Source organism: Urocampus carinirostris, chromosome 10 (genome assembly GCF_059441175.1).
Source record: "Urocampus carinirostris isolate Australia breed hairy pipefish chromosome 10, RoL_Ucar_1.0, whole genome shotgun sequence".
NCBI classification, from domain to species: domain Eukaryota; kingdom Metazoa; phylum Chordata; class Actinopteri; order Syngnathiformes; family Syngnathidae; genus Urocampus; species Urocampus carinirostris.
Window position 1 is genome coordinate 31716257 of NC_142358.1, and position 19895 is coordinate 31736151.

Below are 19895 nucleotides of genomic sequence, written 5' to 3' on the forward strand. Positions count from 1 at the left end.
TAGATAGGACAGGAGAGATGATCAAAAACGAGTCATAAGCCGGGACGGGAGAGCAAACGTGGTCGTGGTCAAAAAACAGGTCGTAGCTGCAGACAAACGGGGAGATCAAGAACGGACGGGTGGAAAAAACGGGTGCAAAAAGCGGGACCGACAGGAGTCAGAATCAATGTGCTTGCTTTGTAGAAACAGAGGTTCACTGACAGACTGACAACAGATGAGTGAAAGGACTGGTCTTAAAAAGGACAGGGAACCAATCAGGGAGCCCGCAGCGGCTGGCGCTAACAAGCAGGCTCAGGTGATACTAATCAGTCATCATGACAGTTTCATCTACATTTAGTACCAAACAATGTATTATATGGGTAGATAATCATTTCTGGACTACTAGTTCCAGCTAAAATATCCAAATTTAATAATTAAAAACATAGAAGCACCGTACAACGTGTAGTTTTTTATGGTTTTAACTAACAAAGTAGTTCACAGAGAATCCCGAGTATGGAGCTGTGTCTATTGAGGCAATGGAACAAAAAAAGATATTAAGCCATGTTAACGAGAAAATTATACTTGGAAGGATAATACAGGTATTTCTTTCTTTTTTTAGCATGATCTATTGTCATTCTTTACTTTACTTTTTTGGAGTGTACAGTAATTAATCAATTATTCCAGGGGCTTTGTTCCAAAAATAACCTGTGATTGTCACGGTTGCCATGGCGCCCAATTGGCCCCTCCCGTGTGGCACCAGCTGTGGCTAGTTGACAGATTGGCTTCCCTTCCATTTAAGCTCAGTGCTCTCACTCACCGTTTGTCAGTCTGTCAACGAACCTCTGCCCCGCAAGACGTGGGTTTTGACTCTGTCCGGTTTCCTGCCTGTTCTTTCCTGTCCGGTATTGTTCCCGTCTAGTTCGTCCTGTTTAATTTCGATATCCTGTTTTGATATCAACCCTGTCTGTCCCGTCCTGTCCGGTATAGATCCCCTCTGTCAGATATCTGCTCGGGCAATTGGTATTGATATCGTCGGCCTCTGGCTTCCTGTCATTGCACGCCAGACTGCTGCCTAACGTGAATGACTGCCCCATTTCCCATGAAATAAAAGCTTGTGTGAGAAAAGTTACGCATTTGAGTTCTACTCCTGTTCTGGTTCATGACAGTGATAAGTGAAACATGTGACGTAGAATCCTGTGTTTTCTTATAGTAGAATTTAATACTGTCAGGTTCACCAAAACCAAACGTGCATGACTGCCCCATTTTCCGTATAATAAAAGCTTGTGTAAGAAACATCACGCATTTGGGTTCTCCTCCTGTTCCGGTTCATGACAGTGATAGGTGAAACCTGTGACGTAGAATCCTGTGTATTCTTATAGTAGAATTTAATACTGTCAGGTTCACCGAAACCAAAGAAAAACCCCTTTTTGCAGGTTTAAGTAAAAGGTAAAAGCACTGTATAAATGTTTACTACTGAATCATCAAAAAACAAAGAGTCTGGAAACTTTTTAGCCAATCAGACTGCAGAACACAATGCACAAATTTAGGGTTGGGTAAGGTTACTTTAACTTAAATACTTACAATTACTTTTGGATTACTCCAATACCAAATATGCTAATAAAAGACAAAATAAACTAAATATTAATAAAATTATGACTCACAACACGTGGTAAGCTTTCTCTCCTGCCTTTGATCTCCGGCAAAACTAACATAAAATGTGACAGAAAAAAAGTGAAAAGAAATCCAAACAGCTTGCCAACATCATTTTTGCCGTTCCATGTATTCCGTTACACCCCGAGCCTGCACAAAATTTGGTAATTTTATTCATATTTAGTTTCTTTTGTCTTTTATTAGCAAATTTGGTATTGGAGTAATCCAAAAGTAATTGAAAGTAATCCAGTTAAAGTAACCCTACCCAACCCTGTGCACGATGCAAATTCGTAACAAAACCATGAAAAGTTCACCGCGTTGTGGCGAGGGATTATTGTAGTACTAGAATGAATGCAACAAAACCCTACAACCCTTAGCTCATTTAAATTGAAATGAGGTCTTCCCTCAAGTAGCACAATAAACATTGGTTAGTGTAATTTTCTGTCTGCGCATCTGTGCTTCTTCAGGACTTGGACAGTCTCCAGATGCAGCTGGAGGAGGTGCGCTTCTTTGACCTTTTTGGCTACAGTGAAGAGGAGGGAGGGTGGTTATGCTTCATGTGCAACAACCCCGAGAAGGCCACAGGTACGCACGTTCATACACAAGAAAGAATTTCCCCCGGGGGATATTTCTCCTCACTCTCTCAGTTGAAGCCTGATTTTTGGGAATGCACCATTGACACTATTCCAATGGTCCGTGCCTTGGTGACCCTGATCCCCTTGAGGGTTTCCTAAATATTCCCGGTAAAGAAAATGCTTGATGTGCTCATTGCGAAGGGTCGACGTAGTCAGTCAATCAGCTCTGATTAGTTGACATTGGACCAGTGACCCATTTCCAAGAGCACTTAGCCCCAATGATGTCATGTTTGCTCGAGCGTTTTGGTTCCTGAATTGCATTAGGAATAGTGTGTGTGCATCAGTGTGCCTATGTGTGTCTATTTGATGCCTTGGTTTCTTTATTTGTGTAAGTGCAGAACACATGGCATGCTACGTTCAGTTTCTAACATAATAACTTTCAACCTGGGCGATTATTGTATTACAGGTATTTTCTATCATGTAAAAACGTAAGTAGAAAATTTGAGAAAAACTAAGAAAAATAAGAAGGGTTCCAACACAAATCATTATGGTCATGTTTAATATATATATTTTTTTAATTTGACTACATGCCTTGCTGTAGTCAAGGGTATTGCACAGAGTGAATCAAGGAAGCAAGGTTTTGGGTGCTCTGAGGAGAGTGATGAGTCGCAAGAATATGAGTATGGATGTTAAAAGAGGACTATATGAGAGTGTGATTGTGCCGACTGTGTTGTATGGTGCAGAGACTTTGAGCCTGAAGACAGATTTGAGAAGGAAATGAAATGTTTTTGAGATGAAGTGTTTTAGAAGTATGTTAGGAGTGACAAGATTGGCTAGATTGAGAAGTGAAATTTTGAGAGGCTGGAGTTGTACACATGGAGAGGATGGATGAGGAGCGACTGTTAAGGAGGATCTACAGAGCAGAAGTCAATGGAAGGAGACCAAAAGGAAGGCCGCGATTGACATGGATGGATGGTGTTATGAGTGCACTGCAGGAAAGAGGTCTAACTATAGTGGAAACTAGAGCTATGTAAACTAGAGCTATGTTGGTGATAAGAATGAGTGGAGAAGTGTTGTGAAAGGATAGTGGGATGTATGGACTCGTTCTAAGGGATGGGCAGGGCACCTGTATGATGTGGCAGGGGTAAACCAGTGAAAGCTGTCGGGCCCTGCTGTTGAACAGTTGTGTTACCCTGACTCGAGTGACATGGCCTCTTTCTTGTGTCCCGTTTCATCTGGAGGGACAAAATCATGACCAACTTGGGTCCCAAGGTTCCTAACTTGTTTGGGTGTTCGGGCATGTCGGTCGGTGTGAATGAGAAAGTGAGTTGTCTGTCTCTGTGTGCCCTGCGACTCGTTGGCAACCAGTTCGGAGTGTCTCCTGCCCACTGCCCGAGGACAGCTGAGATAGGCTCCAGCACGCCCGCGACCCTACAGGGGATAAGCGGTGCAGATAATGGATGGATGAATTACAATTGTTGAGGGCTGAGGTGTGTGCCAAATCAAAATCGTACTATCACCCTTGAGGCAGAATAGTTGTGTGCCTCAGTTTGCATCTGCAGTTGCTCAGCACAGTAATATATTGCTATTGTATTAATAATATACAATACATGAAATAATAGACACAATGCCTCACCTGCCTCCGTTTGACTGCCTGTCACTGACATAACAATGCTTGAAGTTCCTCTGTGCAAACAGCCTACCAAAAAAAATGAAATATCATCAGTTACAATAAAATGTCTCATTATCATTATATTTTTTTCTTGTACTAAAGTTTAATTCAGAAAAACGAGTAAAACTAAAGAGTAAAAAAAGAAAAACTAATATAGTATAATAAAAAAAAAATGTATCTGCCAACAAAGCAAGATTTTGTGGTTTGTGAGGTTTAATTTTTGAAATCCTATGTACATTTTAATATCCATTTGTTGTTTTATGGTTCACAATGTATACTTTTAGCGTTTCTTTAGTGGGTTACAATAGCGCCACATAAATATATTAGTTGTGCTCTTGAGTTTTATTTGAAAAATGACACGCTCAACAAAAAAACAAGTGTGAGGATTCTGCCTCAGTGTCCTTGGTTTCAATAAGTAGCAGTAAATATTTATTAGAGAAAAACATCTTCCAATAATCTCATCCGACACGTACTCCCTCCATGACATACACTCAGCATGGGTCCATATACATCAACTTAAACGTCTCTTTGTTATTTCCCGTCTGTCGACATTTTCACAGATGAGAAACTGAAGTGCATGCATGTGAGCAGTCGGGGTTTTCATTCAAAGTTAAGCTTCTATGTAAGTCTTCAGTCAAAATGACTGATAAGCGTCACTCTATAATAATAATTATTTATTGTATATCTGTGTCAGAACCTGAGCAGACAATAGACCCAAACGCGTAACGTTTTCAAACCAAGCTATATTTACGGAAGTGGGGTAGTCATGCGCGGGAACACAGACGCCAGCGATTCGGCGATCACTGGGCAGAAGAAGCGGTGCAGAGAAGTCAGGCATGGGGAAAACAGAAAGCCAGGGGCAGATGAGCAGGATATAGGTGAGGACGGGACAGGCGGGATCGATACCGGACAGGACTGGATCGATACCGGATACACGAGCAGGATACCGGACAGGACGGGACAAACGGGACTGATACCGGATGCAGGATACAGGTGAGGACGGGACAGGCTGGATTGATACCGAATACAGGATGCACGAGCAGGATACCGGACAGGATGGGACAGACAGGATCGATACCGTATACAGGATGCACGAGCAGGATACAGGTGAGGACGGGACAGGCGGGTTTGATACCGGATACAGGATACTGGACAGGATCGGACAGACAGGATTGCTACCGGATAAAGGATGCACGAGCAAGATACCGGACAGGACGAGACAGACGGGATCGATACCTGATACTTGATACACGAGCAGGATACCAGACGGGACAGAGAGGATTGATACTGGATACAGGACCCACGAGCAAGGTACCGGACAGGACGGGACAGTGTAAAAATGCTTGCCGTGCAAGTGCAGAGGTTCGTTGACGGACTGACAATGAGTGAATGGAGTACTGAGTTTAAATAGGAGGGGAACCAATCAGGCAACAAGCAACAGTTGGCGCCAAACGAACGGGCACAGGTGAGGACAATGGGTAATCGTGACAATCTGTGGTATATTTATTTGTACTTCTCCATACACCTGCAAAATAGAAAAGAGTGGTGAAATGCAACATACAAAATATCACTGAGCTAAAAAATTGGATATGTCAATAATTCTTAAAACGTCTAATGATTATTTCCCTCAAATCCCAAATAATTCAATGTTAGTGCTATAGAGGAATGGATTCTTTCCCACCTTGGATTTTCAACATTAGAAATTGCATGGTTATTTTCGCCATTTGGACTTACAAGACATTATAGGTTACGTAAGAGGGCAGGTTGCAATAATGTTGCTTTAGTAATTATGGAGCAAGACCAAGACACATGGCCTGATTTAAAGCGGTAGCAGGAGGTGAAAAGCAGAAAAAAACGGAAGCGTCTTTTATTAAATAGCATACTCGACATGTCATACTCTGCATGACCTGATCATGAGATTAAAGCAATAAGAAGCCAACAATAAGGAAAATGAAAATATCCAGCTCTGTTGCTTCAGGGATGTTCAAACGGTCTCATATGAAGACAAAATAATAAAAAAAACAAAGGAGGATGTAATCATTCAATCAGGTAATTGCATATTTCTGCGTGAAGAGCAATCAGTATAGAATTGTACAAGGTTTTAGGTAAATATATACTCTGGCTCTGAGAAGGAGCATTTTCGCATTTTTTAATTTAGGAAAAAGGGGAAAACAATATAGTGACAAAAATAACAAAGATAGTAGGAAAAACATTTTGTACACAGATGAGCCACTCTGGGCTATAAGCTGCCATTGTCCACATAGCAACATGAGATATTACATTTACAAACAAAAATAGTACAAAGAAAGTTTTCATGGTTTTAATTACATACTTCAACTTTTTTCTTCCCAAACAGTTCCTATAACTATTTTGAATACAAAATTAAAAGTCAATGCATGTTTATTTGTATTGTCCTTAATCACAAGAAGTCTCAAAGGGCTGCAGAGACTATTACAGTCTATTATTACACCCTTCCCTGATCTAAAACATACACTAGGGCAAGGAAAAACTCAAAACCTCAAGATGAGGAAAATGAAGAAACCGTGATAAAGGGACCGCACATGAAGTAATCCCCCGTCCAGGATGACCCGGCTACAGTGGATGTTGCAATACACAAACATCATCAACATGAGACATAGGGCATTCATACGGTATAGAATATAAGTGTGTTTTCATCCTGTATTTAAACAGTTCCACTTAGGTTGTAAATCAGAAGGCAGAGCATTCCACAACACCAGGGCCTGAATGGAAAACACTCTCAAATTTGCAAATCTCTTCTTGGCTCTTGGGATCATTAGTAGACCACCGTTTTCTGAGCGAAGGCTCTGAGCAGAATATAGATTAAATTTAAAAGATATGAGGGGTCAAGTCCATGCTAAATTTTGTATAATACCAACAGAACTTTCAAATCACATCTTAAGCTGACAAGGAGCCAATTCAGGTTAGCTAAAATTGGGGGAATGTGTTCAAACTGCGATCTATAAAATTCTATCTAAACAAATATGCAAAACACGATTGGTAAAGCTATATGAATATTGGTGTGTAGCACAAAACCATGCTTTCGTTTTATATTTTTGTTTTGAATGTTTTCTTTCATTTGTGTTCATAAGGGTAGATGTCACACATTCATTTTGTCCTCCTTTCATTAGTTTTCTTTTAAAGGGTGAATTAAACAAACAAAATAAACGTGGCATTAATACAGCAGCAACATCGCAGTGAAAGAGAGCTAAAAACTGTGTTTTTTTAACAGGCCACACTGACATTTTTGTTGGTAGAGCACCCCTTTTTGTTCGTTGTTGTTTGTAGCGTTCCAATTAGGACAGGCATGTTTTCGGACACCCTTGCGAGTCTAGTAGAAGGAAAAGTTGTCTGAGACATGTTCCAATTTCCAAACCGAATTATATTATTTAGTTTGGGCATGCATTAGCAGGTAAGTGCCCACTTTAAAGTACTGAGAATAATTGTAAATGATATACTGTCATGATTATTGATGTGAAGCATCTGTGCCTGCTCATTTGCCGCCAACCGCCGCGTGTTCTGATTGGCTCCGTGTCACTATTTGAACTCAGTCTTGTCAATCCCCTGTTGTCAGTCCGTCTGCAAACTTTAGTGAATACTAAGAAAGCCTTTTTCGACCCTGACTCCCACCTGTCCCGTTTTTTGCTCCCGTCTGTCCCCGGCTTTGACCCGTTTTTGATCCGACCATGCCTTGCTCTCCCAGTCCCGGCTACCGACCCGTTTTCCCGTCACTGACACCGCCATCGCTCGCTACGGAAGATCCACTTCCGTATTGGGATCACAATCCGAATACGAGAGCGACTTGCCTCCCGCGTCCAGCAAACACTGGATCGTGGGCGCAGCCCTTCCTCTTTCCTTTAATAAAACTTGTGCGAAACGTAACGCAATTGGGTCCTGTTTCCGTTCTGGTCCTGACATATACATACAAGTAAGGGTCGACCATAGGTGCATGCATTTGGTTCCATCAGCTCATGGACAGGACTGTTCATTGCTTTTTTAAATACATATTTTATCATCTCATCTCATTAGCTGCACCGCTTATCCTCAGTAGGGTCGCGGGGGTGCTGGAGCCCATCCCAGCAATCATCGGGACGTGGGCAGGGGACACCCTTAACTGGTTGCCAGCCAATCGCAGGGCACACAGGGACAGACAACTCGCTCGCTCATTCACACCTAGGGACAATTTGGACCGGCCAATCCACCTGAAATGCATGTCTTTGGAAAGTGGGAGGAAACCGGAGTGCCCGGAGGAAACCCACGCAAGCACGGGGAGAACATACAAACTCCGCACAGGAAGTCCGGTAGCTGGATTTAAACCCACACAGGAGGTTCCCAAGACCTTAGAACTGTGCAGCACACGCGCTAACCACTGCGCTGCCATGCTGCCCATATTTTATCATAAAGAGGATTAAAAAACACAATTTGGGCTAAATATTTGAAACAGGAAATTCAAATCTTTGGGAATCGAATGCGTCCCATGTTCACTCGCAAAAATGTGTTTGAGTGGTTTGGCGCGTCTGCATCACATTATGTGGGGTAATACTCTTGGTTTTACTCTTCCTGGGTGGAGCATGTGCTTGTGTGGGATTTTCCCCACCAGCACTGCAGTGTAAACACAAGTTTTGGCCTTTCTTTTTATCATAAATCCTATTTTCATTGGTTTACAGTTGTAAAATGTCATCTCCCAATCCGCTGCATTCGACGTTTTCTTGCCAGTTAGTGTGTGCGTGTGAACAAAAGCGGGTTTGCGGGTGTCCTCGACTGACTGCGTTTGCACCAAAAGCTTTTGTTTGAAAAGTAAGAGCAGATGGTACACATGCAAGCAATGTCAAAAGCATTATTGTTTTAATATAAAGATTGTATCCTTGTCCAAACGTGCTCAGCGCTCTACTCTGGAAGTACTCCATGTGATCTTGGCGGGGAAACCTGCAAAGGTTGAGTTTCAGCGAGTATTATTTATGGATTTTTTCCCTTGAAATTTGCATCCTCTATACTCTAGGGTTGCCGAAATTCCAGCGCTATCCCAGCCAATGTTGGACTACATAGTGTGTACTCATCTCAAGTCTTGGCAAAACCTTGGACACACTTTGTCCATCTTGCATTTTGACTCAGCAGAAACCTCAAAAAATGTTTTTAGTGAATCTGATAGGAAACATACAAACAAGTGTAATCATTTTCACAGGGTTTTTCTTACCCTTGCAACACACCTAATTTGAGTTAGAACCTGTATGACTTACCACAAAGGTTACCAGAATGGTGAAATATCAATGTCCATGAAATAAACTATGCTATTATAAAGAACTGAAAATGTGGAAGTTAAAAGGTCTAAACTTTCTAAACGACAATGTCGCATTATCATAATTGGTAGATGTAGGTCTTACTTCTTTCTAATGTCCATGACTAAAAAAAGAAAGTTGACAAAACACCTTACTGCTGCACAGAAAACTAACTGGCAGATCACGAAAATGTCATGAACCGGAGCAGGATCAGGACCCAAATGCGTGACGTTTCTCACGCAAGCATTTTATTTTACGGGAAATGGGGAGTCATGCACGTTAGGCAGCAGTCTGGCGTGAAATGATAGGAAGCAAAAGGCCGATGAGATCGATACCAATTGCCCGAGCAGATATCGGACAGATGGAGTCGATACCGGACAGGATGGGACAGAGAGAATTGATATAAAAACAGGATATCAAAATTAAACAGGACAAACTAAACGGGAACAAAACTGGAAACCGATATTAAACAACAGGACAGACAGAATTGATATCAAAACAGGATATCAAAATAAAACAGGACCAACTAAACGGGAACAAAACTGGAAACCAATATTAAACAACGGGACAGACAGGATTGATATCAAAACAGGATATCGGAATTAAACAGGACAAATTAAACGGGAACGAAACTGGAAACCGATATTAAACAACGGGACAGACAGGATTGATATCAAAACAGGATATCGAAATTAAACAGGACAAACTAAACGGGAACGAAACTGGAAACCGATATTAAACAACGGGACAGACAGGATTGATATCAAAACAGGATATCGAAATTAAACAGGACAAACTGGACGGGGGCAAAACTGGAAAACGATATCAAACAGGAAAAAATAAACAGGAACAATACCGGACAGGAAATACCAACAGGAAACAGGACCGAGTCAAAACCCACATCTAGCGGGGCAGAGGTTCGTTGACGGACTGACAAAAGGTGAGTGAGAGCACTGAGCTTAAATAGAAGGAAAGCCAATCTGTCAACGAGCCGTTTTTGTCAAGACCAGCACGCAGGGTAGACCCTCAATTTTATTGTGCCTCAATATTAAGTGTAATTAGTGATTGTACATTGTTGAGGTGCTTTGAGGGTTTTTTTTAAACATGTCATCTCCTAGCTTGTATTTGAGTTTCCACAGAACATATTTTAATAAACATTCAGAATAGATTTAGGTCTCATGACAGTCATGTGTTCTGCAAGAGATCCTTTGTTATGTATTTGTGTTTCCTTTAAAGCAGGGGTAGGGAAGCCATGGCTCGGGAGCCATATATGGCTCTTTTCATGAGTACCGTATTTTCAGCACTATAGGGCGCACCGGGTTATAGGGCGCACCCCCAAAAAATAGTTTTTGGTCCTATATCTTCCATAGATAAGGCGCACTGGATTATAAGGCGCTACAATGGGAACGTCGACAAAACAGTCAGATGATTCAGTCAAACTGATTACCCCCTTAACATTCCCAAAGCCTGCAAAGAAGCAAATACGTGTCGTAGACACGTGCGGATGCGGTGTCCGTACGATGTCACTCAAATGCATCATTTCAAATATCATTCGGAAGGTTAAAGTCTTGGGATTCAAGAAATGCCAACCATTCCTTAGTTTCTATTTTCTTTTTCGCTCGCAACTTTACTGTGCATATGACAATAAACACTTGGAATTGAGTTTAATTCACTCAACTCATCACAGCAACATCAAGATCGTTCTAAAACAAGATACCGGGAAAATATAAAGCCGCATAGCTCACCTAAGTTCTCACGTTCAATAATGATACGCAATCATGGTCTTCTTACAACCGTGAGTGTAGTAAATCCAGGAGAGTAAAATGTTTACAAATACAGACTAATGAAACATGTTTCTTTATGGCGTAGTTTAGCAAGCTTGCTATTCAGTCATCTTTTTCGGCCAATTGCAGGGTTTGTTTTGGCCCTCTAGCCTATCCGAGGCTCCGAATAACTTCAGCCAATAGCGATCGATTTAACGGATGATTGACACATCTTTTTCGGCCAATTGCAGGGTTTGTTTTGGCTCTCTAGCCAATCCGAGGCTCCGAATAACTTCAGCCAATAGCGATCGATTTGACTGATGATTGACACATCTTTTTCGGCCAATTGCAGGGTTTGTTTCGGCCCTCTAGCCTATCCGAGGCTCCGAATAACTTTAGCCAATAGCGATCGATTCAAATGATGATTGACACATTGGTTAGCCAATGAAACGCCGGTATATAAATCCCAGCATACACCGCGGACTACTCCACGTTCGGGGGAAAATCGAGTCGGCGGCTGTTGCGTAAGTTGCGAGACCTTGCGATTTAATATTGAGCCATATATAAGGCGCACTGTATTATAAGGCGCATGGTCAGCTTTTGAAAAAGATTAAGACTTTTAGCTGCGCCTTATAGTGCGAAAAATCCGGTACATCTCATCTCATCAGCGGCACCGCTTATCCTCAGTAGGGTCGCGGGGGTGCTGGAGCCCATCTCAGCAATCATCGGGCAGTGGGCATGGGACAGACAACTCGCTCGCTCATTCACACCTAGGGACAATTTGGACCGGCCAATCCACCTGAAATGCATGTCTTTGGAATGTGGGAGGAATCCGGAGTGCCCGGAGGAAACCCACGCAAGCACAGGGAGAACATACAAACTCCGCACAGTAAGTCTGGTAGCTGGATTTGAACCCACACAGGAGGTTCCCAAGACCTTAGAACTGTGCCGCACACGCGCTAACCACTGTGCCGCCGTGCTGCCTTATGAGTACATATGGCTTCGAAATAAAATGTAAGTATTGCACATCTCTTTGTGGCGTTCCAAAGTCAAGTGATTTCATCCCGATTTTGGTCCATACAAAATGAAATGAAATTATCTGCATTTATATAGCGCTTTTCAAGTCAATGACTTCCCAAAGCGCTTTACAATGTGCGCCACATTTCCCAATAGCGGCCTTGCAGCCATGTAAGGCGCTAACCTGCTTATTGGGGGTATTAGGGGTTCAGTGTCTTACCCAAGGACACTCCGACATGTAACACGGACGAGTAGGGATTCGAACTGCGATCCCTTGATCCCAAAACGAGCGCTCTACCTCCTAAGCTACTGCCGCCCATACAAAGCCGAAGCAACTTAATGCAGAAGTTCGATAAGAAACAATTTAAACTGATAAATAAAAACGTTGGCAAACGACTGTGATTGGGTGAGCAGTACGGGTGGGCAGATCCCTGCACACAGCGGAAGGCACTTCCTTCTCTTTCTCTCGCTCAGTGCAGTTTACACCGAAAGTGAATATGACGATATGCTTATCGTTTGCAGTAATTTGTGACATTTTTACAAAAGAACTTTGCATGCACATTGTTTTGAAACCGTTATTAAGGACAAATTTCATGGAAAAAAATTGCCTCAATACTCTTAACTGAAGGTAAATTGTAAATGGCATATTTACATTGATTTGGGACACAGGATTTGGCATTATTATCATTTCATACATTTGATCAAATCATCAAATGACACACAGTGAAATAAAATGTGCTGAAGAGTTAGCTTTTGTCTAGAGAGCGTGTTTGGCAGTTTTTTCAATTTTGTTTAAAAATATATGATACGGCTCTCTCAATTTCTTTTTAAAACATTTTTTTACTTTTATGGCTCTTTGGGTTAAAAAGGTTCCTGACCCCTGCTTTTAAAGTGTAGACACATTTCAAGAAATGTTTCCCAGCAGCCATGTTTCTATCAACAATTTCCACCTATTCGAATTTAGCAGTTGTAAGAGCGTGAGAACGGGTGCGGCATTACATCAAACAGGCCAATGAAGCCTCAATGCAAAATGGTTCGCAAATCCCTTATTGTACAAGTACAAGATCTTCTAAATGTTAGTCATATCAAACAACATTAAAGGGAATCATTTGACCGAATCAGCAGTTATCAGATCAGTTATCCTACGGGTGATTTAATTTTTTTATTTTAAGCTTCTGGGGTAGTAAATTTAATTTGGACTTTCATCTTGTAATAATAGAGTTCGTTTTAGGCTTGAACCTTTTGTGTTCATTTCCATCCTCATTCTTATCTCTATCAGGGAAAATAATAACTAGCTAGCTACGTATCTCAACACAAAACTTTATGGGAGGGTAGATTGGTGTAGCTGTCAAGCAAGCTAGCTAACTGCTAACTACAGTATTTATTTATGTATAACGCGCACTTGTGTATAACATGTTGCGCCAGTCGCTGCGGGCTACCTGATTGGTTCCCTGTCCTTTTAAAGCCCAGTCCTTTCACTCTCCTTTTGTCAGTCCGTCAGCGAACCTCTGTTTCTACAAGGCAAGCATTTTGACTCTGACTCCCATCGGTCACGCTTTTTGCACCCGTTTTTCCACCCGTCCGTTCCTGATCTCCCAGTTCGTCTCCGGTTTCGACCTGTTTTTGACCCCGACCTCGTTTGCTCTCCTGTCCCAGCTATTGACCTGTTTTTTTCCGTCCTTGACACCGCCATCTCCAGCTCTGGAAGATCCACTTCCCTATTCGGATCACGATCCCATTGTCTGAGCGGCTTGCTTCCCGCGTCCAGCGAGCACTGGATCGCGGGCGCTGCCCTTCCTCTTCCTATCGATAAACCTGTGGTTAACGCTACGCATTTGGGTCTTGATTCCATTCTGGTCATGACATTTCTTCTTGTTACAAAACTATTATTTGTTGTCTATGAGTTACCTGTGAGCTGTACAACTTGTTTCACACCTGCTGGGAATATCAATCCAACAAAAGTGGCAAGACATGTAATTCACTTTATGTTTTATAGGTTTTATTTATATGAGAGAAGGGGTAGGATTTGAATGAAATGAAATGAAATGATCTGCATTTATATAGCGCTTTTCAAGTCAATGACTTCCCAAAGCGCTTTACTGCGCTTTACTGCGATTGGCTGGCAACCAGTTCAGGGTGTCCCCTGCCCACTGCCCGATGATTGCTGGGATGGGCTCCAGCACCCCCACGACCCTACTGAGAATAAGCGGTGTAGCTAATGAGATGAGATGAGAAGTTTACTCAGTCCCATTCCCTTTCAGGTGTTCTGACATGCGTTAAAGTGATATTTACACGTGTACACGAAGAATGTAATTGCCTGGAATGAATGAATAAACGAATGAATTAATGAATTATTAATTAACCCAACACAACAATAAATTTAAGACTTAAAAATTCTTCATGAGTTGCACTAAAGAGGTGTTTCCCTCGTTTTGCCATTTTGTCTTTCATGATGACTTGTTATTTTCTCCACTCCATTCAAAATAATGTGATAGTTAGATAAAATATAATGCCTTTTCATATGTAAATTACATAACCGGTGGTCTAGTATTTTTACGTTTGGCACTCTCAGGGCCATGACCAGTGTTTGATCCATGTTGTATCCAATGTTTTGCTACTTGTTTTACTAACCCTAAATTCAAAAATAATTTTGCAATGTCTGGTACTTTTGTTGCTGTTGTATGTGCTCACAAATAGACCCTTTGGGATAGGAGGTGACACGAGGGAGGTGGGAGGCAACAGATGTGGACATTTTGTGCTTTGAAGTCAGCCTGTGTGTGCACCTGAACGGTGCGAGTTACGACCAACAGTAGCTCTTGTGTGAATGTTCACACCTCTTGTTACTTTGTTATTAAATTGGTGGCGAGACTCAATCAGCGACTGAGTGCATCATTGATGCCATCGAGGGGCATTACAGTATTGATCATGTATTTAATGTTACCGAGTCAATTATTTATAATGCAAATTACAAGAATCTGTCTGAATATTTTCGCTAACGAGCAAGCTAGCTTGATGAAGGAAACAAAGAAGAATTGGTCGGAAGATGACTGTGTTTCTATAATGGTTTAAATAGGAGCTTCTTGTTCCTAGACGTCAAAATGCCTTTTGATTATTGGTCAAGTTCAACAACTGGAATGCCTTTGAAGTGAGATGTAATGAGAAGGGTTGTGAGGGCGTTACTTACACTGGTACGTTCACTCCTTTTCTTTTATGACTTTTGATACTGAGTTTTGTGTGAAAAAGATGAATAGGTTTAAAAAAAAAAACCTCCAGGATAAGCACTGCTGCCCTTCAACATCAAAGAATTGACAATTATTGCTTATTCTTCTGCATTTTTTCTGCATTTTTGATCAGCGTCCAAAAAGAGGATATCACCAAAATAAAAACGTAAGCGTAGAAAAACGCAATTTGTGGTAGGCGTTGTCGTGATTATTTGATGTGGTTTAAGCTTTTTGATGCAGCATTATTGCATTTTGAGTCATTTCTTTCTTGACCAAACTCAAATTTAGCGATATTTATTGCACCATTAGCGGTTTTGACCCTGGCTGGCCCTCGCATCCACCTCATTCTTGCTCAAGCACACACAAAAAAAACACGGCATCCTCTATTTGCTTTCCTGCAACAGCTCATCATGGAATAGATGTGAGGATTTGCATGACAGCTTTGAAATGAAACCTTTACCTGTCGAAGACATCAATGAACATGAGTTGAGGTTGCACCTGAGGGATTCCAAACAAGCTGTGATAGTTCCCTTGCTGTCATTTTAATCACATTTATCACATATAAAATAAATAAAGAAAATATGATTTACAATGTTGCTAACGGTAAAATGTCATAAAATCGAATTTTCACTAACTTTTTTGGGGATTTGATGGCAAATTGTTTTGCTTCTCTAAAGTGTTGTCAGAACCCGAACAGACGCGTAACATTTTCACTCAAGCTTTATTTTACGGGAAGAAGGGCAGCCATGCGAGGGAACACAAAGAAGGGAACGAAACCAGTCAGGACAGACGGGATCGATACCAGATACAGGATACACGAGCAGATACTGGACAGTGGCAAGTGGGTCCTGTTTTCGTTCCGGTCCTGACAACCTCTGCTCATTATAAATATTAACAATTTTTAAAAAATATCTTACTACCCTGGGCAGGATAAGTGGTGGTCATGGGAGGTCGGTGGTTCGCGCCCCGGCCGAGTCATTCCTAAGACTTAAAAAGTGGTCGGCGGCGCCCTCTGTTGGCTGCGGCTGCATCGGCTCGCTACAACGGGTCAGGTGCAATCGACATTTCGTTCTGTGTACATTGTTACACAGAATGACAATACAAGGAAATTATTATTATTATTATTATTATTAAATAATATTTTGAAATAAAATCCTCCATGCATACTGTTGATGAATGACCTCCTTTGTTCTTTGATATACCTGTGTTATGAGACGAGAGGTCGGCAAATATCTGGAGAAGAGCAGTTCCCTTAAAGTTTTATTTACAGAATATTCTGGGCATAAATGAACCACAGGCAATGGCTGTAGGAATTCACAATTGCAAAGGCTGATGTGGTTTACTATCATTCTTATACAAAAGGGTCAGTCCATATACTGATGTAAATTTATTTTAAAGTTAAAGATTATCTAGTAAAAGGGTACTACCGCTGAAATAGAGCACTGTACTACTGAAGATAGCCTTGTCATGTTTGGGGAAATCTTACTCAACACCTTAACTTTTGTCGGAGGAAATCAATTCAATTTTATCTACGGGGTCCAAAGATGGACTTCGCTTGATGTGATCTTACATTCTGGCATTCAGGAATGTGTTTGTTTACACCAGGGTTGGGTAGGGTTACTTTAACTTGATTACTTTCAATTACTTTTGGATTACTCCAATACAAAATATGCTAATAAAAGACAAAAGAAACTAAATATGAATAAAATGATGACTCACAACACGTGGTAAGCTTTCTCTCCTGGCTTTGATCTCTTTGATCTCCGGCAAAACTAACAGATGCGACAGAAACAAAATGAAAATAAAACCAAACAGCTTGCCAACATCATTTTTGCTGTTCCGTGTATTCCCAAGCCTGCACAAAATTTAGTAAATGTATTCATATTTAGTTTCTTGTGTCTTTCATTAGCATATTTGGTAATCCAAAAGTAATTGAAAGTAATCAAGTTAAAGTAACCCTACCCAACCCTGGTTTACACATCTCTTCATGAGCTTAAATTGATGTTTCTTGACTCTCATTGTGTATTCCACTAAAGAAAGTAAGGCAAATGACCAAACAATGGCTGTTAAGACCACTTCTGACTAATAATAAACACAACTGTTACATGATTACGACTAAATAATGACAGTTATAATTGAAGAAATTAGACGTATCATGACTAAATATAAGCACTAACATATTTCAATACTACAACAATCCATATATAATTTGCCAGGTTGGGTTTAACTTTAACCTGATTACTTTCAATTACTTTTGGATTACTCCAATACCAAATATGCTAATAAAAGACAAAATAAATTAAATATGAATAAAATGATGACTCACAAAACGTGGTAAGCTTTCTCTCCTGGCTTTGATCTCTTTGATCTCCGGCAAAACTAATATAAAATGCGACAGAAAAAAAATGAAAATATATCCAAACAGCTTGCCAACATCATTTTTGCCGTTCCATGTATTCCTTTACTCCCCAAGCCTGCACAAAATGTAGTAATTTTATTCATATTATTTTCATTTGTCTTTTATTAGCATATTTGGTATTGGAGTAATCCAAAAGTAATTGAAAGTAATCAAGTTAAAGTAACCCTACCCAACCCTGTTCAATACTACAACAATCCATGTATAATTCGTGACCGCAATATTCTGTTTTTTAATGAGCTTGTCCTGTCAATTCACATCAACACATCTTTCAAAAAAAGGTTATGATCCGCAGTCTCAGCCTAAGGCTCTCAACAAATCTCGGGACCGTTTTACAGGTGTCTGCTTCAAAGCCAGGGATAGGTGTCAGAGATTTATGCTTGAGGCAGGTTATACCTGCGTACAAGGACTGAGGATATTTCTCAGAGGAAGTAGACGAGCCGACACAGTGCCGCGTTTGATAAATGGTGGTCTTGTCTGGCAGCCTGACTGACAGTATGACTGCTTATGTGATTAATGTTGGTCATATTTTGTCACCTTCAGGTGAACAGAAGTGCATTTGAGTGCAAAGGAGCATTTTGCACCACTCCTTATTTACGATAATAAGTTTAGATCAAGGGGTCTTAAACTCTGGTAATATGAGTTTAATGTCAGTGCAGCTCTTGCAAGTTTAACATGAATGTTACCGTATTTTCTGGACTAAAAGATATACCAGTGTCATGATTACTAATGGGAATCACCTGTGCTCGTTCCTTTGGCGCCAACTGCCTCGGACTCTGATTGGCTCTCTGTCCCTTTTTAAACCTACTCCTGTCTGTCGCCTTTTGTCAGTCCGTCTGCTAACCTCAGTTAACACTAGGCAAGCCTTTTTTGACCCTGACTCCCACCTGTTTTTGGTCCTGTCTGTCCCCCGGCTTCGACCCGTTTTTGATCTTGACCACGTCTACTCGACCTATTTTGGTCTGCGACCACGTCTACTTTTCTTTCCTGGCTTACGACTTGTTTCCGACCCCGACTACGTTTTTGCTCTCGAGTCCCGGCTACTGATTTGTTTTCCGTTCCTGACACCGCCATCGCTACTTCCGCGTTCAGGGCGACCTGCTTCCCGTGTCCAGCAATCACCGGAACGTGGGCGCAACCCTTTCTCTTTCTTCCAATAAAACTTGCAACGCAAGTGGGTCCTGTCTCCGTTCTGGTCCTGACAACCAGATTTTAAGAAAACCCCTCAAAATATATCTTTTTGGAGATTTTTTTTCCATATATAAAGTGCACCCCACTATAAGGCATACAAAATTAAAACTAGAGTGAAAGCATGGGTTGCATAAAATAAAGTTAGGAAATCTAATTTTGAAATTGAAAAAACTTGATTTATTCATAAATTGTATAGAAGAATTTTAAAGTAATCATGCATTTCTGATTTCATGTAACGTATTTTCAGTCTATAAGGCTTATTTATTATAAGGCACACTTTCAAATTTCTAGCAAATTTGAGTTTTCTTTGGTATAGGTCTAGACCGGAAAATACGGTAGTTAAGCCAGGGGTCAGCAAACTGCAGCTTTAAAGACGCATGTGGCTCTTTGGCGCCGCCCTTGTGACTCCTTGAAACTTTTTCAAAAAAACTGAAAAAGAAGCAGGAGGAAGTCTCATCTCATCAGCTGCACCGCTTATCCTCAGTAGGGTAGCGGGGGTGCTGGAGCCCATCCCAGCAATCATCGGGCAGTGGGCAGGGGACACTCTGAACTGGTTGCCAGCCAATCGCAGGGCACAGGGGGACAGACAACTCACTCGCTCAGTCACACCTAGGGACAATTTGGACCAGCCAATTCACCTGAAATACATGTCTTTGGAATGTGGGAGGAGCAAGCACGGGGAGAACATACAAACTCCGCACAGTAAGGCTGGGAGCTGGATTTGAACCCACGCAGGAGGTTACCACGACCTCAGAACTGTGCCGCACACGCGCTAACCACTGCGCCGCCGTGCTGCCGCAGGAGGAAGTATATGTTTTAAATCTAGTTCCTGTAGGAGAACAAACACAAAACATTGTTTTTCAAGGGCGTGAAATGTTTGGAATATATATATATTTAACAAGTATAATTTGTGTATGAATCCCTTCCTTATAATTTATTAGCATTATTATTACTAATAGTCTACACATAGCTAAAATTATTTATCCTCTAATGCACATTCTGTCACGGTTGCCATGGCGCCCTATTGGCCCCGCCCGTGTGGCGCCAGCTGCGGCTTGTTGACAGATTGGCCTCCTTTCTATTTAAACTCAGTGCTCCCACTCACCCTTTGTCAGTC

General features: G+C 41.3%; 1 protein-coding gene across 3 annotated transcripts in view; it reads left to right on the forward strand.

Moving 5' to 3' along the window:
- veph1 (ventricular zone expressed PH domain-containing 1) overlaps positions 1–19895 on the forward strand; it is a 105349-nt gene that overhangs the window by 72377 nt on the left and 13077 nt on the right. For all 3 annotated transcript variants that reach the window (XM_088346354.1, XM_088346357.1, XM_088346356.1), the window contains one exon: positions 2097–2214. In XM_088346354.1, coding sequence (XP_088202480.1) covers positions 2097–2214 — 118 coding nt within the window. The remainder of the gene's footprint in view (positions 1–2096; positions 2215–19895) is intronic.